Below are 26,585 nucleotides of genomic sequence, written 5' to 3' on the forward strand. Positions count from 1 at the left end.
AAAGTATTATTATTTTATGTGTATACTTTTATATTTCGTTATATTAGATTTATATTATTAGATTATGATCATAATATATATTAATTATTATATAAAATCAAATATTATACATACTGGTTAGAGCTATCACGGGCGCACTCTGGTAAATGTAGTATTTGTGTATTTGTTCCAACACTTTAAAACGCATTCAGCCCCCGGTATTCAACCACAACTCCCACAATGCACGCGGTCCGCCGGCGTCATAAGGAAGGGCGACGAGTACGATTGTAGTTTATAAAAACGCCGGCATTGACAGGCTTCTTGTTTCACTCTTCCACGAACACGACCATGGCTCCAACCACCTCGGACCCCGGCTCCTTCTCCTCCTCCTTCACCAAGTGCGCCACGAAGCACCTGAACCTCACCTACCATGTGGACTTTGACAGACATGTCTTCAAAGCGAAGGTTGCACTTACCATCGAAGTCCTGGAGGATCACTTCTCGTCTCTGGTACGTTACAGTAACGAGCTGCCAACCGGTGTAGCCACCGTCCTAAATACACATGATGTGGATCCCACAGTTTGAATCAGTTGGGAGTCTTCTCTATGTTCCCCCCCCCCTCATCTTTCCCCCCCAAAGTCTATATGACTGTGTGATGTTGTTACTGTACATTTGGATCCTGAGACAAAAGTAGCATTTTCGTTGAACGCAGATCATTATCATCATCATCATCATCATCCACGAGACAGCTCTCAATGATAAAAACCATTATGCACACAGCAAGATTGGCCATTCATCGCTTCTAAGATGGTCTGTCAAAAAAAAATGCAGTGTTGGAGAGTAGTTTCACCCAATAGTAAAATTGTATTTCATTCAGATTGATTGTAGTTTTGAAGTGTGGTTAAATTTAACTGGATCTGCTAACGATTTCATGTCTATTGATAGCTGCCTACTACTAGTCATGAAACAAACCCCTACCTGGGTTTTCCCACAGAGAATAAGGGCAAGGAATGTTAACTTCTCGTTTAAAACTTCTTGCAGACTTTGCACAATCTCTGCAGTTAAAACAGGCTAAACTCTTAGACCACACAAGCAGTCTCTGAAGTTCTTGTTCCTCCCTTTTTAAAGCGAGAAGCATGCACTTTGCAATACACTCACTGCATACGTTGTTATCGTTTGCTATTGCATTTCATATGTGGATTTCATAATTTTTTGTTTGAGCTATTTTTTGTACACGCAGCTTTAGTTAATCAAATTATATTTCCCCTGGGGGTAGCTTTGCTGTAGTTCAATTTCCTCTGGTGTGAAGTAATCGGTAGCTTGGAAAAATGCTTTTAGAGTAGCTACCCCCCCCCCCCCCCCCTCCCCCAACACTGGTCAAATGTCACGGGTCAACCGTTTGGATGCATTAAAGAGTGTGTTCACACATTGCAATTCAACACCAGCAGTGGTCGATGCATCAGTCTTAGAACACAGGTCTTGGACTTTGACTGCAGCAGGGCTGAGCGGCGTAGCATGGGAGGCGTGTGGACTTTAGATCAAGGTCAACCAGGGCTGGCATTTTAAGTTCTCGAGGTGGAACATGTGCAATCATGTAATGAATCTTCTTAGTGTTCCATATTCCAGCAGTGGGAGGAAAGGAGACGGTGTCTAATAGGGTTGGGATATGTCCACGGTGAAACATGATATCATGATGTTATGATGGGCCACATGTTGTTACATTTATTGTAAAATTACAGCACAAGTACAGTACAACAAAAATATGTTTGGCATCTAACCAGAGTGGAAATGTAACAGTAAAGTGCATTAACAATATGTACAAGTGATCAAATGTGGTATATATAACAAGCTACTGAGTAATAGATGCTGTTTCACTGTACAGTATAATTATGTACAGTGATACAGGTATAAACTATGGTAGTAAGCCATACTGGCCAGTGGTATAACTACGTAAGAGTAGGTATGGGATTTATACAGATATGGGGACGACAGTGGCTCAGGAGGTAGAGTGGTCATCTGGTAATCGGAAGGTTCCTGGTTTGATTTCAGCTCCTGGCAGCTTGTAGAAGTGTCCGTGAGCAAGACACTTGACTTAACCCCTAACTGCTCCCGATGAGCAGGTTGGCACCTTGCATGGTCGCCTCAGCCGTTGGTGTGTGAGTGAACGGGGGAATGTGGCATAAGTTGTAACACACTTTGGATAAAGCGCTATATAAACGCAGTCCATTTATGATGACATCCACAGTGAATCAACAAGATGGACGTGTGTGTGTGTGGTCTTATGGGCTATGTATGTTTAATATTAATAGCTATTTTTATGCACATTCACAGCCCATCCTCACCTTTTCATTCTTGTCTTTCCTTACTTTTCCTCCCTAGAGCATAAAAGCTACCACATTATAGGTGCTGTAAGTGGTATATTCTTGTTAAAGTAAGTGTTGATAGCTATATTCTGACAGCCATCACTGATATATAGTGTTTGGTCAGTAACATGGGTCTCATAGTCCCTCCACAGTGCTCCACTCTACACACTAAACAGAAAATAAATTTCCTGGTATTCTGTTCCCACTTTATCCAATCAGGAGAGAGAACCCCAGATAAAAAAATGTATTTCAAGAAATCTTACCAAGTCAAATTTGCTTACTGCACTGGCAGATTATTTTACTTGTTTCAAGCACATAATTTTCTTAAAATGGTTTCTATTTCTTATTTTTGTCAGACAATTTTTTGTAGTAATACTAATAATAATAATAGATTCTATTTGTAATGCGCTTTACAGTTGCGGGGCAAATCTCAAAGCGCTACAGTTAAAAGAACTTAAAAACTAGCGAGAATAAAGGAAAGAAGGAATATAAAAATAGGCAAGACTAAAACATAGAGAAACATAGAATAAATAAAACTGATAAAAGAAATTGGTAAAAGAACATAAAATGTGTGGAGCAATTTTTTTTTATAAAAAGTCAACAGAAGGCTCTACTAAAAAGGTGAGTTTTGAGGCCTTTCTTAAAAGCATCCACAGTCTGTGGTGCTCTCAGGTAGTCAGGGAGAGCATTCCACAGACTGGGAGCAGAAGAGCAAAAAGCCCGATCTCCCATAGTGCAGAGATTTGTCCTTGGGCGCTGGAGGAGGTTTGCCTGGCCAGAGCGGAGATGTCGGGAGGAGGAGTGAGGGGTGATGAGTTCTTTGAGGTATAGGGGGGGGGGGGGGGGGGGGCGTTTCCGTAGAGGCATTAAGTGGTGAGCAGGGCTTTGAACTCAATCCTGAGTGAGACGGGGAGCCAGTGAAGGGACTTGAGGATGGGAGTGATGTGGTGGTATTTCCGCACTCATCAGGATCCTAGCATCAGCATCAGGAGTGGTGCTCTCTCTCCTGATTGGATAACATGGGAACGGCATATCCAGTATTATGTTCTGTTTCCTGCAGAGCGGAGGGACTGAAGGAGACACGTTACTGACCAAACACACTGCAGAGAGGAGGGACTGAAGGAGACACGTTACTGACCAAACACACTCGCCTAGATCAGTGATGGCAGTGAATGCTATTATTTAAACAAGATAATACCACTTACAGCTAGAGTTGTTCCGATACCGATACCAGTATCGGAAATGCCTCTGATACTGCCTAAAATGCTGGTATCGGTATCTGCGAGTACCCCGAAAGTCTAGCCTCCGATACCATATGAGTAATTTATCAACAACACGTGCGGTATCCTCCTGCTGAGAGTCAGCATTATAAAACAAACGTGTTTTTAATCGACCGTGAATTAAAGTGTCAATGCTGTTTGTCATTTTAACAGCAGATACTTTCTTAAATGCCATTGTCCCAACTCCCGACAGAGCATTGCGACAGGGAGCTTGCTGGTGTTATTAGCATTAGCTGAAGAGCTAGTTTTAGCTTAAAGGAAAACTCCAACATTTTGGGAAATTAGCTTATTTGCCATCTACCCTGGAGTTAGACAAGAAGATACATACCTTTTTTCTTCTCTGTGCATGCAGTAGGAGTAGGAAGACACGCACCGTTAGCCTAGCTTAGCATCAGTCACTGGAAGTAGGTTTCTCCATTAGCCTAGTTCCCAACGTCTTCCTACTCCTACTGCATGCACAGAGAAGAAAAAGGTATATACACATACACAACATACACATTACTGGCTCTGGCTAGTAGCTAACTGAAAACGGAGCAGTCTGGATAGGAAGTGCAACAATGTATAACGTCCGTGCGGAACCAATGTACCAACAACCATTCCGTGAGCATAGTTGTCAATTAATGATACTAATACTAATCTATACAATCATCTGTTGTTGAATAAATACAATTACTTTCTAGTTATTATTAAAAACAGTATATCGGATGGTATCGGATCAGTATCGGTATCGGCCGATACACAAAGCTTAGGTATCGGAATCGGATCGGGAAGGAAAAAATGGTATCGGAACATCTCTACTTACAGCTCCTTTTTAAAAAATGGATCATCTCAGCTCTGGTTATAAAAAATATATATATACTAGTCATAGTGATCTAACTGCAAAATATACTGGTGAATAAAAAAAAATCACTTCTTTAAATGTATCCATCTTCACACAACCCTAGTGGCCAACGTGGTTTTCAACAGTGGGTTTTCGCAATTTCTATTTGCAACCTTGGCGGTTACTGTTGTTCTCCCACTTCCATGTCTCATCTTTCACATTTGTTTCTTCTCCTCCTTCCTCTTCTTCTCCTTCCTCTTCTTCTGCTTCCTCTCCCCGTTCTCTCCCCCCCCCCCCCCCCCTGTAGACCCTAGACACCAGGGATCTGAAGATCTCCAAGGTGACGGCTGGCGGGCGGGAGGCCAAGTACACCATGGGCCCCAAGCACAGCTTCATGGGGACGCCTCTCGAGATCGCCTTGCCCTTTGAACTCTCCAGGTGACCTTGCGCTCGTCGGTTTGACCCCCTGAAGCAGGTGGACTTGATTTAACCGCCTCCCCCTGAGTTTGTTTCCCTCTTTTTAAGACTGAACGACGGTCAATTGACCAGACGGCCGTCTGGGTTTAGCAGGAGGCCTTGTGAAACGTAATCTACCGGTATCATCCTGGAACCGTCCCAAACTACAGTTGTATTCATCCTGAACTGGAGAGCAATCATCCCAGATCCCAGAAATGTGGTTGTACTATATGTCGGATTCAGCCATCCGCTGCACAATTTCCATCAGTCCCTGGGACACGGAGAACACCCTTAAGCCCTATGTTTAGCATGTGGCTTTTTAGCGATGCATACATACAATAGCCTTTACAACGGAGTCAAATAGTTGGCAGTCGACCACGGACTGGGTGCTGTAGGCGCGAATGAATGCGATAATGTGTGGTGTGGACTTGCTGTTTTTGTTTTCAGGGGGCAGCATGTGATCGTGGAGGTGAGCTACGAGACGGACCCGAGCGCGTCGGCCCTACAGTGGCTCTCTCCGGAGCAGACCGCTGGCAAGAAGCAGCCCTACCTCTTCAGCCAGTGCCAGGTAGCGTCCGTTTGTTTCTCCTCATGTCTTTATATTCACCGTTAATTATATTGTTTGTACCGTTTTTTTTTTTTTATATTCAGATAACATTTTATTGCCTATATGTATGTCTTTCTCCTATTACCTGCCCATACCTGTACCTCCCCTCCCCCATGCTGCTATGATGCCCAGATTTCCCCAAGAAGATCAATAAAGGAATATCTATTGATCTTATCTCATCTTTGTTACAACATGTCTTCCTTTTCTGCCCCCCGCCCCCCAGAATAAAGACCCATCGGTTCTTGCCTTAACTGGTTCAGCAATGTGAGGAATTGGTGCTGTAATCCATCGTACTGTGCTGCATATGATGTGGCTGCATTCACACCTTTGGCACATGATATGTAAAATAGTTGGCCATTCATCTACACACAAACATACTGGGGATGGGCAAAACTCACAAAATTACTATTTGATAGTCACTGGGAACTATTCGATTACTAATTGAAAATTGTTATGTCCAGGAACAAAAGCATTCATTCTTTAAGTTACATTGTTGATGCTTGAAATATCTGAGCCTCCAGTTTAGCGGTATGATTTAGTTTCTTTTTTTACTTAATAGCGAATGTGAGATAATAATATAACACGTAAGCTAACCGGCTGCTGTCATTGCTAACGGCTAACGCTAACGGACCAGGCTACCGTATTCCTGGGAACAAAAGCATTCATTCTGAACATTAAATCATCACACTGATGCTTGAAATGTGTGAACTTAGTGAAACAACATGGAAAACGTACACAACTTTGCTACTGTACAATGTAGCATCTCCAGTCTCTCTTTCTTCATCTTTCCTTTCTGTTCTCCCAGCTGTTAACAGACTGTTATGCTACCTGGCTAGCTAGCTACCTGTACCCAGCATGCCGTTCAGCGGTGTCACAGTTAATAGGGTCCCCTCTCACAGTGTAGGTGCTACCTGTACCCAGCATGCCGTTCAGCGGTGTCAGTTAATAGGGTCCCCTCTCACAGTGTAGGTGCCGGTAAAAACAAGGGAAAATATATTTTTTGAGGCAAAACAATATTTCCATAAACCCATTCCCTAAAACGTACGCACACACATATTCTGTGCTCAGACACAGACATGGGCACATTCCGATAATTCTTCTTTTTCTCTTTTTGTCACGTTGAAAGTGTTTCAAAACGACTTATTTAGATGACATGATGTAACTGGTGGGTCAGTAATTGCGCCACTCGATGGGTTTCTCTGGTCTTGCGACTCCACATCCTCTCTCTCCTCCTCTCGACACCACCCTCCTCCTTCTGTCCAAAGGTGCAGCTGATAAGCTCTATGAATAGACCTTGGATCATTGGCTTACTTTCCGCTGTTATTGGTATTAACAGCTCTTTATGGATATGAACAGTGATGATAATCTAATTGGATGATTGTGATTGATGGTATTTCATATTTGTAGATATTGACGCCACCTTTAACCCCTGTCCAGGCTCACCACTGCAGGAGCATGGTTCCCTGTCAGGACAGCCCCTCTGTGAAGCACACCTACTATGCTCAGGTTAGGACACACACACACACATCCGTGTGTGAATATTAATTAATCTGTTTCTGACTGTGTGTGTGTGAGAGACATCTTCTTTACTTTGGAGGAAGAATGCAGTGGCGTGATTCAGATGTAGATACTTCAATGCTCAAGCAACCAAGACACTGTGGATTATTTTAATATTTTTTTTTGTACAGCAGGTGATAAATATCAACAACGTCCTACAATACACATACATAATACTAATTAGCCTCAGGGCAATGTAGTGCATATCAAATGGACGTAAATAGCACAGTATCAAGTTTAGTTTTATTAGTCACATATACGGTACAACATGTACACTTTAGTGAAATGCTACCCTCCTGAGATTGTGCTTGATACAGTAAAGGAGTATACACACATGTACATATATGCATACATACAAAACGACGAGCATCAAGTGCACCGTTTCAATCAGTACGTCAGGATGATGCAGGGATTGTACGGAGGGGATGGTACATATCAGTGGTAGAAAAGTCTTGACTATGGCTGTGTTAAACTTCACCAGGATACCCTGTTTGACTCTTGTATGTTCCCCGGCGCAGGTCTCTGTCCCCAAGGAGTTAGTGGCGGTGATGAGCGCCATGCGTGACGGACAGGAGGCGGACCCCCAGGACGGCAGCCGGATCATCTACCGCTTCAGACAACCAGTCAGTCCATCTCTCATCGCGTATATAATAATAATTAGGGATGTCCGATATTATCGGCCGATATCGGCATTAAAATGTGATATCGGAAAATATCGGTATCTGTTTTTTTGTTGTTTTTTTTACATTTCTATAACCTTTATTTACCCAGGCAAGCAAGTAAGAACAAATTCTGATTTTATTTATTGTCAAAAGTATGCATAATGTTGTGTTAATTCCACAACAAGAGATATGTAATGTTAATTACCTGAAATTATTCCATTTTTTGGGGGGGGGGAAACAAAACCGAAAAAAAAAAAACGGAACAAAACTAAAAAAGTTAATGAAAGCAAAGAGTGAAAAGGTGGGTTTTGAGGGCTGTTTTAAGGACAGTAGGGTGTTGGGAGTCCGGGTGTGGCTGGGGAGGGCATTCCTGCAAAACACCTGTCGCCCCGGGTCCGGAGCTTGGTTTATATATATATATATCTCCCATCAAAGACCTCTGTCCTATCTGACGTCGTAGATGTCTTTCGGTATCAGTGTTCAAAGTACAGTAATATACAGTTTAGGGCTGACCCCTATTAGTCGACTAATCGGTCGAAAGGAGCCGTAGTCGACTGCCAACCTCTTAGTCGAATACAAAAATAAATACATTTATAAATGCTAACGCTAATGGCACGCATACCAGAGGCTAAGTGCCTAAGAAAACAGGCACAGAGGCACTGAAAGAGGATTTCACCCATCTAATGAACACACTAGACTAGACAAATATCAAGATGTATCCATCAGTGGACCAATTGCATGCTTTTGCAGAGGACAAGAAGCCTTCAGTCGACTCCTTCAGACATTAAGCACCCCCCACAGCCCAAATGGAATGATTTAATTTCTTTTTTTAAAGTCGACTAATAGTCGACTAACGGCAAATTTGGGCCAATCATAGTTGACTATCCAAATCCTTAGTCGGGGACAGCCCTAGTACAGTTGCTGATGGAAGCAGAAATGAGCAGTAGGCAAGGCTTTCGATGACGCCCTCGTGGACTTACTATCATGTCATTTAGTGGTCGAGTCTCCACAGTCTTACTGTCACTTCATTTAGTGGTCGAGTCTCCACAGTCTTCGTTTGTAGCGGCTGGCTTCCAGACCATCGAACATCTTACAGAGTGCTCCTTTTTTAAGAGTGTCTGATTGCCTTTTTAAGACCTTACGTGGAATGGGTGTTACAGTACAATGTTTCCTTTAAAAAAAGATATATATATATATATATAACCAGGCAGATCAATTTCTCCCTGGCCTTTGACCAGAGCTGAGCCTGCCTCCTAGGTCGTTACTTTTAGTCCTTTTATGCCTTATTTGGTTTTCTACTGCACTTTTCTTTCTTTTATTCTTATTTAGTTTTTTATTTCTATCTGATCCCCTGAACTTATTTGTATTTGCACTTTTATATTTAGTATGTTTTGTATATGTATTTTCTTCTTTGCTCTGTTTTTATCTGTGAAACACTTGGTACAGTCACAATCACAACTGTTGTAAATGTGCTCTATAAATAAAAATTTATTGATTTGAATTAAGAACAAATCTTTATTTACAATGACTGCCTGGTGAGAGGACAAAAGGGCCTCAGGGGGAAAGGGGACAAAACAATAAAATAAAATAGAAAAGAGACGGATTAAGAGCACTAATTTAAAACACACATCAAACAACCAAATAAAACTACAAGGTATGTAATGCATGAAGCAGAACAGTAAACGGTAAATATGTGAACGTTTGCCTCTTGTGTTTTGACCCCTCTCACCCTAACCTGCTGACCTTTGACCTCTCGCAGGTGCCCATGCCCTCTTACCTCATCGCCATCGTGGTAGGAGCTCTGGAGAGCAGGTATAGGCTGCAGATATAGTATCTTTTCATTCATTCACACATATGAATGTGTAAAAAAAATAATAATAATCACCGCTCACCCAACTGCACTGCAAGAGCTAACAAGTGCTTCTTTCTTTTTTGACCAGAGAGATTGGTCCACGTTCCCGTGTGTGGTCCGAGAAAGAGTTTGTGGACCGGGCGGCTTTTGAGTTCTCAGAGGTGAGGTCTCCCCACAGTGATGAGTTGGCCCCTTTCGTGACTGTGATGCACGCCTTGCTTTGAATACACAGTCACTTGCTCTTCATTACTAAGCATGGGAATGTTCACCATGAAGCACTGGTTATTGACGGAACGGTTCGTTATAAATGTATCGCAGAGACATTTCAAAGGTACTCACAGTTGCACAAGGGTTTCACACAAAAAAGCGGGGTGGTTTGAAAGCTCGGCGTTGCTAATAAACACTTTAAATAATTTTTATAAACAAGTCAAAATCACTGAGGTAGCGTTGCGTCAAAATGGCTTACTCTTTCTTCCGCATTGTGACATGCCGGAGCGCTGTGATTGGCTTCTTCTTTTCTTCTGCTTTGTCACATGCCTGGTGCGCCCAGCAATCACAGCGCTCCGGCATGTCAGCTCTATCTTTAATCTTTCAAAAATGTTCAATTGCTATCGCTAATAGCTCTATCTTTAATCTTAATCTTTCAAAATGTTCAGTTGCTATCGCTATCGGCTCTATCTTTAATCTTTCAAAATGTTCAGTTGGTATCGCATGCACTTATCTGTGTTTCACTACACACATGAGTGCATGCCTACCAACTGTTCGCCTGTTTTTACTGCAACACTACTATCACCGACATCTAAGAAGGGAGATCCCCTCCTTGAACGGCCCTTCTAAGGTTTCTCTCCTCCACACTGCCTGTGGTGCATTTTTTCCTATTGCTAGGTTTTAGTGAGTTTTTCCTTACCTTCGCGTGGGGGATGTCTGGGAGTGTTGCATTTATTTATTTTGCATTTATTTTAAAATATTTGGACTTTATGGTGTTCTTGTTTTGTTCTTGACTTATTGTGATGTTTACAAATAAATTTGATTTGATTTATGCCGCAATGCGGACGAAAAAGAGTAAGCCATTTTGACGCAACGCTACCTCAGTGATTTTGACTCGTTTATAAAAATTCTTTTAAATGTTTATTAGCAACGCCGAGCTTTCAAAGCACCCCGCTTTTTTGTGTGAAACCCTCGTGCAACTGTGAGTACCTTTTGAAATTACCGTACGATTCGACTTTAAAAACGTTCGGCTGAGGAGTTGGTACACCACACTGAAGATGGCCCCTCAGTTACTCTTGGCTATTGCATGAAGGTGTGGCCCCCTTAATGCCACCCTATCAAACCAGCAAAATCCCACCTGTTAATATATATATATATATATACAGAACGTCTTCTAAAAAATTTATAATAATAATGGGTAAAAGGTGCTTATCCAAAGCACTTTACAATTTGTTCCTCACATTTGACCCATTCACTCACACAATTGTATATACTGTAGTACATGTAGTACTTATGACACCAATGTAATACCAACGCTTTAAAAGGATTCCTTTTTTAAGAGAACACTCACTTCATATGCTGTACATTTAAGACCAAAGTCATTAGGTAAATACACATCTCCGGGTATGCGAAGGTATCTCTGTATCTGGTCGTACCTGTCCCTTTACTACGACATGCGTCGGCGTGACTCGGACCCCTGCGTGCGTCCCCCTCAGACGGAGACCATGCTGAAGACGGCGGAGGACCTGGTGGGGCCCTACGTGTGGGGTCAGTACGACATCCTGGTGCTGCCGCCCTCCTTCCCTTACGGAGGCATGGAGAACCCCTGCCTCACCTTCGCCACCCCCACCCTGCTGGTAAACAACACACACACACACACACACACACACAGCAGAAAACCTCCCATTTTAACTAATCATTTAATCTTGTATTGATTAATTGTATTTCTTAACCCTTTCACAACCACACTATAGAAGGTTAACCCTTTGACTACTGGTTAACCGTCTGTGGTGTGGTAGTGAAAGGGTTAACCTTCTGTACTGTGGTTGTGAAAGGCTTAACCATTTGGTAGTGTGGTAGTGAAAGGGTTCAAATATAACAATCAGCCGACGTGGTGAGATTGTTTCACTTGTTCAAAGACAAATGAGCTCGTCGAAAGGAGCGAAAACGAGCGAAATGATCTTGTTAAGATTGCTAGGATTGTTTTTTTTGCTGTACACTGAGCAGCCCATCATTTTGCTGCTCGTCGTTTTCAATAACTTTCTTGTCTGCTCTTTTCTTGCAGGCTGGAGACAGGTCGCTATCCAACGTAAGCAAACATCTTTCATTGTGTTCTTATCCAGTTGTGCTATTTGTGTAGATGTAAAGTTACAGGTGTGATGAGTTAACCAGTGTGTTTACGTCCTGACAGGTAATCTTTGTAGAAGTGTAAAGTTACAGGTGTGATCATTTAACCAGTGTGTTTACGTCCTGGCAGGTCATCGCCCATGAGATCTCCCACAGCTGGACTGGAAACCTGGTGACCAACAAAACCTGGGAGCACTTCTGGTAAACTACAGTAAAACACTACGTGAAAAATGTACAACCTTTCTTTTCTTGACCATGTAGACTGAACCCTGTACAATTCCGTGGAATAACTAAGCACATCATTTAGTGGTTGAGTGAGTCTGTCCACAAAGGTCCTCGTTGCCGGCCCCATGAGGACTGTGCAGACTCAACCACTAAATGACTCAACTTGCCCAATTTTCTGTCGTCGACTAAGAACACACTTCTTCTGTCTGAAATTAAATAAGTATAAATAATAATAATACTAACCTTGTACTGTCTTTCAGTAGTATGCACTCTGCTACTAAGGAATCTACCTTGCCTATATTATTACCTACTATGCTAATAGTAGGGTAGCACTCAAGTTCGACACTGTTTGACGCACAATGTTACCCTAAAATACCCTGCCAGAGTTGTACCCTTCCTGCGGTCTTGTTGTACAGAACTTAAAAAAAAATAAGAGAAAAAAAATATATATATATATAAAACTGTCAGCTAAATGACTGAATGTAAATTAAGTTTATTCAACATAAGTCCACTCCACAGTCTTCCCGTCAAACGATGGGAAATTATTAGCTGGTGCATCTTTTAACACTTTGGCGACCAAAGTCCCGCGGCGATTTATAGTCCAGAGGACCGAGCGTTGTCAACAAACCGATGTACTTTCTAACAGCTATATATATACTTTATAGTATTGCTATCTGTCCATTCTCATTGTCACTTGAGTGCATAAACCGTGCCTTCATAATGGCTTAAAGAAAATAAAAATCCATCGGTTGGTTGTCATTTTATAGCGCCGTGAATATAAGGTTTATCGCAGTTTTCGCCTTGTCTTTTTTCTGGGGAGCTAGATAATAGGCTAAAGGCTAGTCACGTTATATCAAACGCCATTTCTGCTGTATATATACGAATGAAATAAAACAAACTGCGTAGCATCCGGACTATTACAGAGCATCTATGGATGAAATGGGGGCGGCGGGGGACGCCGATTACTATTATTGATTAGCAATACAGTGTGCGTTCAAGTAGCCATTTTCACTGATCAATCACGTTGCGTTTTAAAACAATGTCCAATCCAGCTGTAATTTGGGGGAATAGTATCCTACCGTCAGCCCATGTGATCGCCGGCAGCATTTCGTCATTAGTCATCGGAATCTGGTAGATCGATATGTCCATTGGCTGATCATAAATCCCATTATTCCAGGCTGAAATCTGCGTTCGGTAACGTGATCAAAGATGGAGTATGTTTGGCTGGGATCGAGGCTTTTTTCAATCGCCCTAAATGATACTGCAGTGGAGCGATGGCGCCCCTAAGCGGATCTGGCCGGTATTGCATGTTTCGAAAATCAAATATGCGGGTAGGTCCTGCAAGTCGATCGGGGACGTTAATAGCGTTATTAATATGGAATAAAACAATAACAACTCACCACGAGTTAACTCGTGGCTCTGGTCCACAACGCATGGCACCGTAACACGTATAAACTCGTGGCTGGTCCTTAAAGTGTTAAGGATGATGACCATTGTTGATGACATGTCGACAGGCTGAACGAAGGCCACACCGTCTACTTGGAGAGGATGATTGGCAGGTGTATGGAGAGCGAGCAGTTCAGGCAGTTCAAGGCCATGGGGGGCTGGAAAGAGCTGCAGGACTCTGTGAGTATAGACGCATACATATACTGTACACACACACACACACATGTAGCGTGATGATCAATGATGACAGTACTCCATGTCCGTTGCTGATGTTGAAAACGAGATGGTACATCGCAAGGGTTTTATCCTAATAAATAGATTTGAATATATGTCCTGTGACTGGGGAGGCTCACAGAGTTGACTGGCAGACTGCAGCCAGGGCACGGGTCCGTCTTGTCCAGGCAGAGCTGCCTCAGTAGCCACAGGCGCACGCGGACCGCCGAGCTATCGGTCGAGACTTTCCAGAGCGGTGGGCTTGAGGTTGCACTACCTAGTATGTTTCTGGTGTGATCTTTTTTAATTTTTTTTTACTGGCCAGACTGTTGGCTGAAGCTGTAGGGACAGGGAGGGAGACATGCAAATGATATGACCTGGTGGAGACGGGTGTTTTGCCAGCGTGGCTTTGGTTGTTTGTGTTCGTGGCAGAATCTCACCGTGAGGATCTTCCCATGTTCTCCCCGGGATGCGCTGGAGGCTTCTTTTATATGGAAGACCTTGATGTGGAGTCTGTAGGAGCTCCACATCTCTGAGCTGTGCAGGAGGCTGGGGATGCAGACAGTTACTTTGGTGCTGCTCCTCGGATTCCTCATTTTCAAAGACTATGAAGCACAGCCAACCCAAGGCTGCTGAGTCACGGTTGGGTCTGGACTCGTCAGTAGAGCAGCAGGAGGAGGAGAGGGAGCTGCCAAGGTATGTGAAGTGATCCACCACTTTGAGATGTAAGATGAGATATTCCTTTATTGAGGACATTGGGGAAATTATGCATCATAGCAGCATGGGGAGGGGGGGGGGGGTACAGGTATGGGCAGGGTATTGGTAGAGGGGGGGTGAGTCTGGCTGAACGTGCTCCTCATCTTGGCTAGCTCCTCATAGAGGGGTGGGAGGGGTTCTCTAGCTCCTCATATAGAGGGGGTGGGAGGGGTTCTCTAGCTCCTCATATAGAGGGGGTGGGAGGGGTTCTCTAGCTCCTCATATAGAGGGGGTGGGAGGGGTTCTCTAGCTCCTCATATAGAGGGGGTGGGAGGGGTTCTCTAGCTCCTCATATAGAGGGGGTGGGAGGGGTTCTCTAGCTCCTCATATAGAGGGGGTGGGAGGGGTTCTCCGGGATAGAAGTCGGCTTACTTCAATGCCATTGGTTGTAAAGACTGGTAGCTTAGCCGGTGAAGAAACAAGCCGTGTGATGAACTCCGTCTTCCGGATGTTGACTTGGAGGCGAATGCTGCATAGATTTTGCAACATATTTTGTTCAGGGCGTTCTTTTTGCAACATATTTTTTAGGGCTTTCTTTTTGCAACATATTTAGTTTAGGGTGTTCTTTTTGCAACATATTTAGTTTAGGGCGTTCTTTTTGCAACATATTTAGTGGGCGTTCTTTTTGCAACATATTTAGTTTAGGGCGTTCTGTGGGGCCTCTGGTGTGTGTGCTAAGAAGGCACAGTCGTCTGTGTACTGTAACTGTAACTGGAATATCTGTGTTTTTAGGGGTTTAGCACAGCGGGCTTGAAGTTTTACGGAGGTTGAAAAGGTTTAAGTTATGTGTTGCAGAGTATTTTTCACGTGGTTTGACTATTTCACTAGATATAGCCTGAAAGTCAAGATAGACCGTGCTCTCAATATCTGACACTGGGTGCTGAAATCCCGAAGATAAAATAGAAGAAAGCAGGAAGCCGGACCAGCACTCTCAGATTTAATCTCAGATTGAATCTGAGAGTGCTGGTCCGGCTTCCTGCTTTCTTCTATACTAGATATAGCCTGACATTTAGTGCAAGATAAGAAATGCAGAACCTATTTTATTAACAGAAGTACATAAAAACTAGCACTTTTGCATGAACTCAGTACTTTTCCACTGCAAAGGACATTTAAGGAGTAAAATCTTTCACTTCCAGTAGTTTTTGCCTGAGTACTTAGTTACCATGGCAACCACCCACTGTGTGAGATCGTTATTCATTTTAAACCTTAAATCTTTTAAAACAAAAATTTCACTTCAAGATCCTGTAAATTATAATTGTACTGAAAATGAAATCACATCACATTTTATTATTTTCGTCGTTGCTGCCATCTTTAATGTTAACAGATTTCCCCAACAGTGATCCATCTCATTATATAAACTGTCTCTGATTAAACGACCACAGTGATCCTTCTCATTATATAAACTGTCTCTGATTAAACGACCACAGTGATCCTTCTCATTATATAGACTGTCTCTAGTTAAACTACCACAGTGATCCTTCTCATTATATAGACTGTCTCTGATTAAACGACCACAGTGATCCTTCTCATTATATGAACTGTCTCTGATTAAACGACCACAGTGATCCTTCTCATTATATAAACTGTCTCTGATTAAACGACCACAGTGATCCTTCTCATTATATGAACTGTCTCTGATTAAACGACCACAGTGATCCTTCTCATTATATAAACTGTCTCTGATTAAACGACCACAGTGATCCTTCTCATTATATGAACTGTCTCTGATTAAACGACCACAGTGATCCTTCTCATTATATAAACTGTCTCTGATTAAACGACCACAGTGATCCTTCTCATTACATAAACTGTCTCTGATTAAACGACCACAGTGATCCTTCTCATTACATAAACTGTCTCTGATTAAACGACCACAGTGATCCTTCTCATTACATAAACTGTCTCTGATTAAACGACCACAGTGATCCTTCTCATTATATAAACTGTCTCTGATTAAACGACCACAGTGATCCTTCTCATTATATAAACCTCCGTACCCTCTACTCTCTACACCCATCTCCCCAACAGGTGAACACGTTTGGGGCCGACAACCCCTTGACCTGCCTGGTACCCAGCCTGCACGAGGTGAACCCAGACGACGCCTTCTCCTCTGTTCCCTACGAGAAGGGCTTCGCCCTGCTGTACCACCTGGAGGAGCTGCTGGGCGGCCCAGGTCAGACCACACACACGCACGCGCACACACACGCACGCACGCACGCACGTTTTATTTAACACTTCTTTGGGGCTGGGTATTGTTTGAAAAGGTTCAATAGCAATAGCCGACATTCGATATTGATACCTCGACAACAATACTTCCTCTGATACTTTGTGTGAATGAAAACGTTCATAGGTTGATTGTTAAAGCACTTCCACTTTAAAGGGGCACTTCACCAAAAAAAGGATGCTGATTTATTTTGCACATAATCGCACCGTCCCAAACGAGATTATGTGCAAAATAAATCTGCATAGTTTTTAAGATATTCGTGTACGAATATCTTTTTTTAACGTGGCTGTGACTTGTGATCTGTTCCAGAGGTGTTCATGGGTTTTGTCAAGTCCTACATCCAGATGTTTGCCTACAGCAGTGTCACCACAGAGGAGTGGAAAAAGTACCTGTTCACCTACTTCAAGGACAAGGTAACCGTCACCAATAACGTCTACTTCTTTGTCATTGTAGTAACTGGAAGCAAGAAGGTACCTAATTGTTATTGGATTGAGTCACGGCGTCTCTGTGTGCATTTATTGACACTGAGGTGAACCTAATGTGTGCCGTCTGTCTCAGGTGGACATTCTGAACAAGGTGGACTGGAACGCTTGGATGCACACACCTGGGATGCCCCCTGTCAAACCACAGTGAGTAGACCACACCATACCTTCACAGAATCACACCATACCATCACCAAATCACACTAATACCGTCACCAAATCACACTAATACCGTCACCAAATCACACTAATACCGTCACCAAATCACACCATACCGTCACCAAATCACACTAATACCGTCACCAAAAAACTGAATAATTTCAGGTAATTAACATTACATATCTCTTGTTGTGGAATTAACAACAGTATGCATACTTTTGACAATAAATAAAATCAGAATTTGTTCTTACTTGCTTGCCTGGGTAAATAAAGGTTATAGAAATGTAAAAAAAAAAAAAAAAAAAAAAAGTGTTTTGAAAACCGATACCGATATTTTCCGATATCACATTTTAATGCCAATATCGGACATCCCTAATTATTACATACAGCTACTAATGACGGTGAAATAGGACAATTGGTGTTTGTTTATTGTTGAATTTATTGCACTGATCCGGTGCCCCGTCCTTTCCCCCGTGTGCCAGGTATGACACCACCCTGGCCGACGCCTGCATCGCCCTGTGCCAGAGATGGGTGAAGGTGCGGTCGATACAGTGACGATGACACACACAGTGCTTACGTACGTTTTGTTCTCACGTCGCCTCTTCTGCTGACTCTTGTCCGCTCTCCCTCCCAGGCTGAAGAGGGCGACCTGGGAGCGTTCCGAGCCACAGACGTGAAGACCCTCTCCTGCCACCAGATCATCGAGTTCCTGTCTCTTCTTCTCCAGGAGGTCAGATGGGACTGCATTTATATAGCGGCTTTTATCCAAAGTGCGTTACGACTTGTGCCTCACGTTCACCCCGTTCACTCACGCACACCGACGGCAGAGGCAAGGTGTCAACCTGACCATCGGGAAGCAGTTAGGGGGTTAAGTGTCTTGCTCAAGGACACACACTGTCGGGAGGGGCAGGAATCGAACCGGGAACCTTCTGATTGCCAGATGACTGCTCTACCTCTTGAGCCACTGTTGCCCCCCCCCCCCCCCCCCCCACACACGCACTTACTTACTTACGCCTATCGCTCCTTTTGGGGGAGCATAGGCCGTCGACAACACACACACACAATGTCATTAATACGGCCTCCATTGGCCATATTCACACGGTGGACATTTTGCTCTTATGTCGTCGCGCTCGGGTTGGGTTCCTTTCCACCCTGTTCCCACCCCGAGCGTGACGTTGGCGCAAAATATCCACCTTGTGGATATGATCTCCACGGCGACGGGCTACGCGGTGACGCACCGCGTGTGTGTGTTCTTTCAGGAGGCGGTGCCGCTGAGCCACGTGAAGAAGATGCAGGAGGTGTACGACTTCAACTCCTACATGAACGCCGAGATCCGCTTCAGGTCGGCACCGTCCGGGGGGGACGTCTTTTCTTTTGTATTGAAATTCTTTATTGGGAAAATCCACATTGAGGCCCCGTTTAGACGAGCGTTTTGTGAACAGAAACCGCAAAAGTCATCTTGCGGTTCCACTTTTAATTTTACGTTTAGACAAGCGTTTTGGAGTGGAATTCTCCGTGCAGACGACGCTGTAACGACGGAGACCCGCTGTCACACGATTGGCGCATATGTCACATGACGTGCTGTGAAGACCCGCCCTACTCTGCCTCTGATTCGCAGACTGTGGATGGGGAATGTGATTGCACCAAAGCAGAGTCACTCACAGACAGTGGGTCCACTCATCACGCCGCGGGACAGATTCTTGTGTATTTAACCGTTTCACTGCCACACGACAGCCGGTTGTGTGATAGTAAGGGTTAACCTTCTGTCGTGTGGCAGTGAAAGGGTTAAAAGTACTGCCAATGTAGCCTTCAGGTGATCTCCGTTGATAATAGTCAGACATACTTGCTTTGTTTACGTCTCGGCTACTGGCGCATACCTGCTACCTGTGACGTAAGCAGTACGCGCGACCAGAGCCGTGACAACCCTTTCGTCATCGTTTTAACAGATTTATACGTTTTGATAGTTTAGACGAGATCGCAAAGCTTTTGCGTTTCTAGGAATTCCACCCTGGAAGGTAGTCTCACTTTTTTGCGGTTTCACCCCGTAAAAACGCTGTTTCCGTATAAACGAAAGGCACATCAGCAAAAATATTTTTGCGGATTCACCTGCTAGCGTTTCCGTCTAAACGGGGCCTGAGATACAGTATCTAGTTTTCGAGAGGGTCCCACATTTTGTGCAATGTAATACAGAATCGGAACACATAACACACGCGACACAAAATAAATAAAGGACATACAAAAACACAACAGAACAAGTACACATTATAAGAAGATGTGTCTCTCAATCTCCATTTTGACGTGTATGCTTCATTGGACACAGTGTATAGACTGTTTGGACTTAGTCTCACGTAGCCTAACCTCTCTCCACACTGTGTTAGCGCCGTGCCAGCGCCGGAGGAAGGTAAATGATATTTACCTTTTTAATAATGGTAACTCATGGTAAATAAAGTTTTCATTCATTCATCATTCCGGCATAGGGGGAAAAACACTTCTTTACCCTTTTTGTAAAATAGCGGGGCAGATAGTGGGAGGAGAATTCTGACTGAAATAGTCGGGCGATGGCGCACTTATAACCACAGTCTCAGTCCTGGGATCCAGACTAGTTTCAACCCGACGACAAAAACAAACCAGCATTCCTGAACGGACTATTATTGGATATCCTGGCGGCTGTTCCGACAGGAAATAAACTTCAGTCCTAAATGTTTCCTATAGCAACGCAGCTTAAATAGTTTTATAGTGGAGAATTGACCATATTCACACGGTGGCCATTTTGCTCTTATGTCATGCTCGGGTTTGGTTCAGGTTGGGTTCCTTTCCACCCTGTTCCCAACCTGAGCATGACATAAGAGCACCGCTGTGTGAATACGGTCAATGAGGGAAAGAGAGAGAGAGATACACAATAAAAATAAATGTACGTTCAGGTTCAATACAGTATAGGCCTATAGAAACGATTCTCATTCTCTTCCCTAGGTCTTGTTTTATTTCTTTCAGTTTAACTGGTGGTATGGTACGGCTACTGCTATTAAGGCTCACTTTCACTGTTAGACTTTAAAAATACCGGAGCCAAACCAAGCTGTGTAGTACGTAGTATGTATGTATATATAATCTATAATTGTAGCTCTGTAGTACGAATAGATTTGAACACGTAAAATAATCGAAAATCCATTTGAATTGTGACCTCCAATATTTATACAGAATCTGAAAACGTGTCTCACTACGCCCCTGTTTGGAGTACGTGTTATAATGCGCCATAGTCTGCTGATCCACAGAGCAGCCACATCAGGGACATCTTCACCACTGTAGCTGTTTCTCCCCCTCCCCCCTCCAGGTGGCTACGGCTGTGTGTGAGGTCTAAATGGGAGGAAATGGTGCCCGTGGCGCTCAAGATGGCCACCGATCAGGGGAGGATGAAGTACACACGGCCTCTGTTCAGGTATTCTGTGGTGTGCTGTGTGTTTTACTGATCCGCAGAACTCTGTTTTATTTAATTAGGTGCTATAGTTGACATTTTTATGTAGAGTAATCATTCAAGCTTTTAGAAATGTGCAGAATAAAAGTGATTGATTCATGAATTTATCATTACAAATGTTTCCAAAATTAATGTGGTTTAGATTTGCATGCATGTACTTCCCATTTCCCCACATGGAATGCACCCGATTGGATAAATGATGTGCTGGTGCTAGTGTGACATCTAGTGGCTGAATGTTATCATAGCACCTTTTTAAAGGGAGCCGTGTAGGAAAGGGGTTTCTTTTAAATGAATGGACACTTAATTCAGATAGCCTGACATAATTACTTTTTTTTTTTAAACGTGAGACATTCAGGACCATCTTATGTTTTAGTTCAAGTTCTTTAATAGTTGTCATACAGAAGTACAGAATACTTTCATACAAAATGCTTCTTACTGTTACGCTCCAGAGACTGTGCTAGACAAGATAGTATCAAATAACATAATAACATAATATAGCATGTAATTTAGAAGAAGAAAAATGAGGTCACAGTGTTCGGTATAGACATATGTACAATGTTCTGAGTTACCATATAATATACTATGCAGTGTACTAATGTACAGTACTATCTAGTGCAAAGCAGAAATGGGATGAGGTACAATTTTAGGTACAATTTACAGTAAGGTGTACGAGTTGTAGTGCAATCCTTCATCCATAAATATAAAGTGTGGGGAGTGGGTGCTACAGTGTGTTTGTTTAAAGTGGGTGTGTGCTATAAAGTGTGTGGAGTGGGTGCTACAGTGTGTTTGTTTAAAGTGAGTGTGTGCGTGTGGATGTGTGTGCTATGTGCGTTTGGTGGTTGTTGTTGTGTAGTGTTCATTCATTGTTCGTTTAGCAGCCTGATGGCCTGGGGATAGAAGCTTCTTCTGAGTCTTTCTGTGCTCGCCTTAATGAAAGAGTGTGTTTCGGGGGTTGGATTTGGTGGGAAATCCTCAAATCTACAACCACAGATGAAACGATGGCAACATCCTCTTTGAGACCGGAAGCAACAGGTTCAGGGGCAATGTAGTATTTTAAACGTAACACTTATATTGCAAGCAGAATACAGAGGCTATCAATCTTCTCAGGAATGGACTTGTGTTTTTTATTTTCTTTTTCACAGAAATTCTACCAGGCAAGTTATCAAAATTGTTTATGAATACTATTTACCTTTTTAATAATGGTAACTCATGGTAGCTGCTTTAAACACCTTGGTGTATTCTCTCTTCTGACCCTCTCATCTGCCCTACACTGCAATAATAATCATAGCTATCTACCTCATAGTCTACCCATATAACTCTGTATGATAGCATGTACAATAGTGGTGTATATATACATTTATAATATTATATTTTACTGCATATATATAGATGTGTATATATAGATATCTAAATACCTGCATATAATTATTCTATATACACCTGCATATAACTCTGTATGATAGCATGTACAATAGTGGTGTATATAAAGCTATTTGTATATATATATATATATGTCTGTAGATACTATATCTGTACATGTAACTTATCTACTCTTACTAGTCATACTGCTGGCCAGTATGACTTACTACCATAGTGTCTTTATACCTGTATCACTGTACATAGTAATACTACAACTCTACATACATCTGATTAGCACTATTACTCAGTAGTACTCATTTATATATTTTATACCCAGTTTAATCACCTGTACATTGTACTTTACGGTTACATTTGCACTCAGTTGGATGCCAAGCTTCTTTCCGTTGTGCTGTACTTGTGCCGTATGATGACAATACATTTGAATCTAATCTAATTCCTACGGGGTTCCCCCCCCCTCTTGTTTTGCAGAGAGGTGTTTAACTTTGATAAGTTCCGTGACGAGGCTCTGCGCATGTTCACGGCCCACAGAGGAGCCATGCACTCCGTGACGGCTCACCTGGTGGCCAAGGACCTGAAGGTGGACGCAGCCCAGACCACCGGCTTATAAACACACCCCCCTTCACAGCACAGCGGGCACTCTGTAGTCCAGTAATAATGTAACGTCACACAAATTGCATCGATAGCTATTTGACTTATAGCGTTACCCCTAAAGGCGTCCTCTTTGACATACAAAAAGTCTTAATGAATGATCCAAAGGGGAAATCCTGAAATACAGGAAATACAAAATGGCCGCCATCGCCCTATTAACCCTTTCACTGCCACACGACAGCCGGTTAACCCTTTCACTGTGACAATACAGAAGGTTAGCCCTTTACTATCACACAACCGACGGCGATGCTCCATCATTAGCTCCGCGGATGATGCTAATGATGGAGCATCGCCGTCGGTTGTGTGATAGTAAAGGGTTAACCTTCTGTCGTGTGGCAGTGAAAGGGTTAATTATTTCTTATTTGAAAGGGTTACAATTATATATATACCACTTTTCAGGGGTTTGTGGGGATGAGAAATACGAAAGAAAGTGTGAGTGTGTGTGTCCCGCCGACTGTGTGCGATACGTACAGTACGAGTCTCTGACAAACGGTTCACGAGATATGAAATGGGGGCAGGGCTTAAGCATAGGGGCGTGGTTACCCTAGACCAATGAAAGTAGTAGTCTGTACTGAGTGGAAGTTTGTGCCTAATTGATTTGAAGAAATTCCTTCAAGGCGTTCCTGAAATATCGTGTTCACGAGATGATAATAATAATATACATACAGACGGACAACCCGTGCTGTCGCGGAGGCATAAAAAGGCGGTTTTGGATCATATTTAGGTGATTTTCAACATTTTCCCTTCATACAACTCCTTAAGAAATCTTTTAGGACAACATACAGTATTGAGGACACAAAATTCGTTGAGTTTGTTTTTGTTGCAATTTGTGTACGAGGTTGACCCACATTTCTGGGTAAAATGCCTGGACTAACACCAGTATTTCCCACGACAACTCTTAGACACACAGCCAGTATTTCACCATGAATTAATCCTAAGTACTGTCACATCCTATATCCTTTATACTGCAGTCGCCTCTACTTTGCTTGGGGATGTATTGAGAATCGGCATCCTTGGTTTAGAGCAGAACACCTTTTTTTGTCTGCGTGACCTAAGTATCCGTCTCAGGGCAGGGAAGAGACCTCCTGATTTTGTAATAAAACCTCACGTTTTCACCGATGCAATATTCACAGTATTCTCAAGACTAATATCTTACCACAGCTCATGGTTACCATTTCATCACGATCACCTGTTTGCTTACAAGGTGTCCACAACGCTGATGTAATTGAATACATTGAATTGTGCAGATGCAAGCTGATCCAAGACCTGCTTATCTATGGGTTATTTTCTTTTAGTAATCACTGCCGCATTCCCTTTATTGTAATAACTCATCACCATAACAGTAAAGCATATCCTCAGTCATGTGTCTGTTGTCTTGTTTGATGAGAACGTTTAGTCTCAACCATGAGTTGATGAGCAAAGCAATTGAAAACCCTTATTTCTTGCATAAGATACAATTGGAAGGGTTGAGAATGGAAAAAATCAACTTCTTTGTTTTTTTTTATTTACACACAGTACATTGAGTTACAGTACAAAATAATCGGTGCATAGCAATCATACCACGTAACACTAGTATGGTGAGTAGAGGGTCCGCTCCAGAAGCCCAGCAGTGAGTTTGAGGAGCTGAATGAAGTGTCTGGACATCAGGTTTGGGATTCACACAGAGTCCTTTTAGTTGGATTCTCATTCCACGGCAAGTGGAATATGACACACGTGTAAGGCATGGGTACGGTGTTGCGTGGTAGAGAGGTGTACGGCCGAGCGAGCGCCGCGGGTCTGGGTACTGTACACGAGCGGTTTCCAGTTCAGATCTGGGCCGTGGTGGTGGTAGTTGGGACAGTTTAGGCCCAGCGGAGCCCCAGACCTTCATACCTGGGATAGTTTAGGCTTAGTGGAGGTCCAAGGCCTGGGGGTAGTTGGGTCAGTTTAGACTCTGTGGAGGTCCAAGGCTTGGGTAGACGGGACAGGTTGGACTCGGTGGAGGTCCAAGGCCTGGGGGTAGTTGGGTCAGTGGAGGTCCAAGGCTTGCGGGTAGTTGGGACAGTTTAGGCTCAGTGGAGGTCCATGGCCTGTGGGTAGACGGGACAGGTTAGGCCCAGTGGAGGTCCATGGCCTGTGGGTAGACGGGACAGGTTAGGCCCAGTGGAGGTCCATGGCCTGTGGGTAGACGGGACAGGTTAGGCCCAGTGGAGGTCCATGGCCTGTGGGTAGACGGGACAGGTTAGGCCCAGTGGAGGTCCATGGCCTGTGGGTAGACGGGACAGGTTAGGCCCAGTGGAGGTCCATGGCCTGTGGGTAGACGGGACAGGTTAGGCCCAGTGGAGGTCCATGGCCTGTGGGTAGACGGGACAGGTTGGGCCCAGTGGAGGTCCATGGCCTGTGGGTAGACGGGACAGGTTGGGCCCAGTGGAGGTCCATGGCCTGTGGGTAGACGGGACAGGTTAGGCCCAGTGGAGGTCCATGGCCTGTGGGTAGACGGGACAGGTTAGGCCCAGTGGAGGTCCATGGCCTGTGGGTAGACGGGACAGGTTAGGCCCAGTGGAGGCCCATGGCCTGTGGGTAGACGGGACAGGTTAGGCCCAGTGGAGGCCCATGGCCTGTGGGTAGACGGGACAGGTTAGGCCCAGTGGAGGCCTGTGGGTAGACGGGACAGGTTAGGCCCATGGCCTGTGGGTAGACGGGACAGGTTAGGCCCAGTGGAGGCCCATGGCCTGTGGGTAGACGGGACAGGTTAGGCCCAGTGGAGGCCCATGGCCTGTGGGTAGACGGGACAGGTTAGGCCCAGTGGAGGCCCATGGCCTGTGGGTAGACGGGACAGGTTAGGCCCAGTGGAGGCCTGTGGGTAGACGGGACAGGTTAGGCCCAGTGGAGGCCTGTGGGTAGACGGGACAGGTTAGGCCCAGTGGAGGCCCAAGCCTCGGGACAACATGATGGACTCCAGGTCTCTGTCCTCCTGACGTTCCTGCAGCCTCTGCTCCTCCAGTAAGGAGACCAACGCATCTCTCTGCTCCACCACCTCCAGCATCTCTCCCAGAATCAGCCGCTCCTCCGCCAGCTCCGACTCCTCCTTCAGGTGGTCTGAGAGAGAGAGAGAGAGCGAACATGGAATTGAAAGGGGTGCGTTTACATGTATAGTATACATTTGTTTTTAGATCTAGGATGTGGCTTTGCTCCATACCATCCACAGCCATCTTCTCTCGCAACTCCTGCTGGAGACGACTCTGTCGATCTTCCAATTCCAGCTCTCGAGCACTGAGGGAGATGAGAGACGGGAGAGCATCGATCAAGAGAGTGAGGCAAATCTACAATGTGGATCGCTTCCTCAAGTGTAATCAATGAAGCGGGTAATATTCAATATGGGCTGATATGATGTGGTTACTGGCACTGGTGTGCTGCGGTCAGAGGAAGGAGATAATGAACCATTATGTCTGAAGATCAGCACACCAGAGCCAATAACTACGCTTTGGGTTTAAAATTATTTTTTTGGTCCTAGTTGTTATTTTCTTGCAACATTATTGTTGCGAGGTAACAGAAAATGTGTCATAATTACAATGCAGCAATAGATGATCTAGTCTAGTGGTTCTCAAACTGTTTCATGTGAAGGACCCTCATTGATACTAGGGTTGGGTACCATTCACATTTGAATCGGTACCGGTACTTGCACCAGTTCCTG

General features: G+C 43.9%; 2 protein-coding genes across 2 annotated transcripts in view; one reads left to right on the top strand and one right to left on the bottom strand.

Moving 5' to 3' along the window:
- The first annotated feature begins 292 nt into the window (after positions 1 to 292).
- lta4h (leukotriene A4 hydrolase) lies at positions 293 to 24,274 on the top strand. Its single transcript, XM_084330403.1, has 19 exons — positions 293 to 489; positions 4,750 to 4,880; positions 5,346 to 5,466; positions 6,943 to 7,011; positions 7,581 to 7,685; positions 9,484 to 9,536; positions 9,665 to 9,737; positions 11,280 to 11,420; positions 11,849 to 11,872; positions 12,041 to 12,111; positions 13,650 to 13,761; positions 16,579 to 16,723; positions 17,084 to 17,187; positions 17,333 to 17,403; positions 17,898 to 17,952; positions 18,050 to 18,145; positions 18,675 to 18,757; positions 20,744 to 20,848; positions 22,733 to 24,274. Exons 1-19 carry the CDS (start codon positions 328 to 330, stop codon positions 22,869 to 22,871), a joined length of 1,860 nt encoding a protein of 619 aa, XP_084186529.1. The 5' UTR covers positions 293 to 327; the 3' UTR covers positions 22,872 to 24,274.
- A 1,531-nt stretch (positions 24,275 to 25,805) lies between these two features.
- The window catches only part of mical3b (microtubule associated monooxygenase, calponin and LIM domain containing 3b), a gene marked incomplete at both ends in the record, with an annotated part of 55,590 nt that continues 54,810 nt past the window's right edge, over positions 25,806 to 26,585 (bottom strand). Inside the window, 2 exons of the mRNA XM_084331065.1 lie at positions 25,806 to 25,990; positions 26,091 to 26,164. Of these exons, the coding sequence (XP_084187191.1) occupies positions 25,806 to 25,990; positions 26,091 to 26,164 (259 nt within the window). The remainder of the gene's footprint in view (positions 25,991 to 26,090; positions 26,165 to 26,585) is intronic.

The sequence above is a fragment of the Notolepis coatsorum genome (genome assembly GCF_963971535.1).
Source record: "Notolepis coatsorum genome assembly, chromosome: 15".
In the NCBI taxonomy this organism is placed as follows: domain Eukaryota; kingdom Metazoa; phylum Chordata; class Actinopteri; order Aulopiformes; family Paralepididae; genus Notolepis; species Notolepis coatsorum.

What these genes read in the sequence shown, in the direction of transcription:
- lta4h (XM_084330403.1), top strand. Translation starts at nt 328, where the DNA reads ATGGCTCCAACCACCTCGGACCCCGGCTCCTTCTCCTCCTCCTTCACC. An exon ending in GGAGCTGCTGGGCGGCCCAG is followed by an intron (nt 16,724 to 17,083) that starts GTCAGACCACAC and finishes GATCTGTTCCAG; the next exon opens with AGGTGTTCATGGGTTTTGTC. An exon ending in ATGCCCCCTGTCAAACCACA is followed by an intron (nt 17,404 to 17,897) that starts GTGAGTAGACCA and finishes CCCGTGTGCCAG; the next exon opens with GTATGACACCACCCTGGCCG.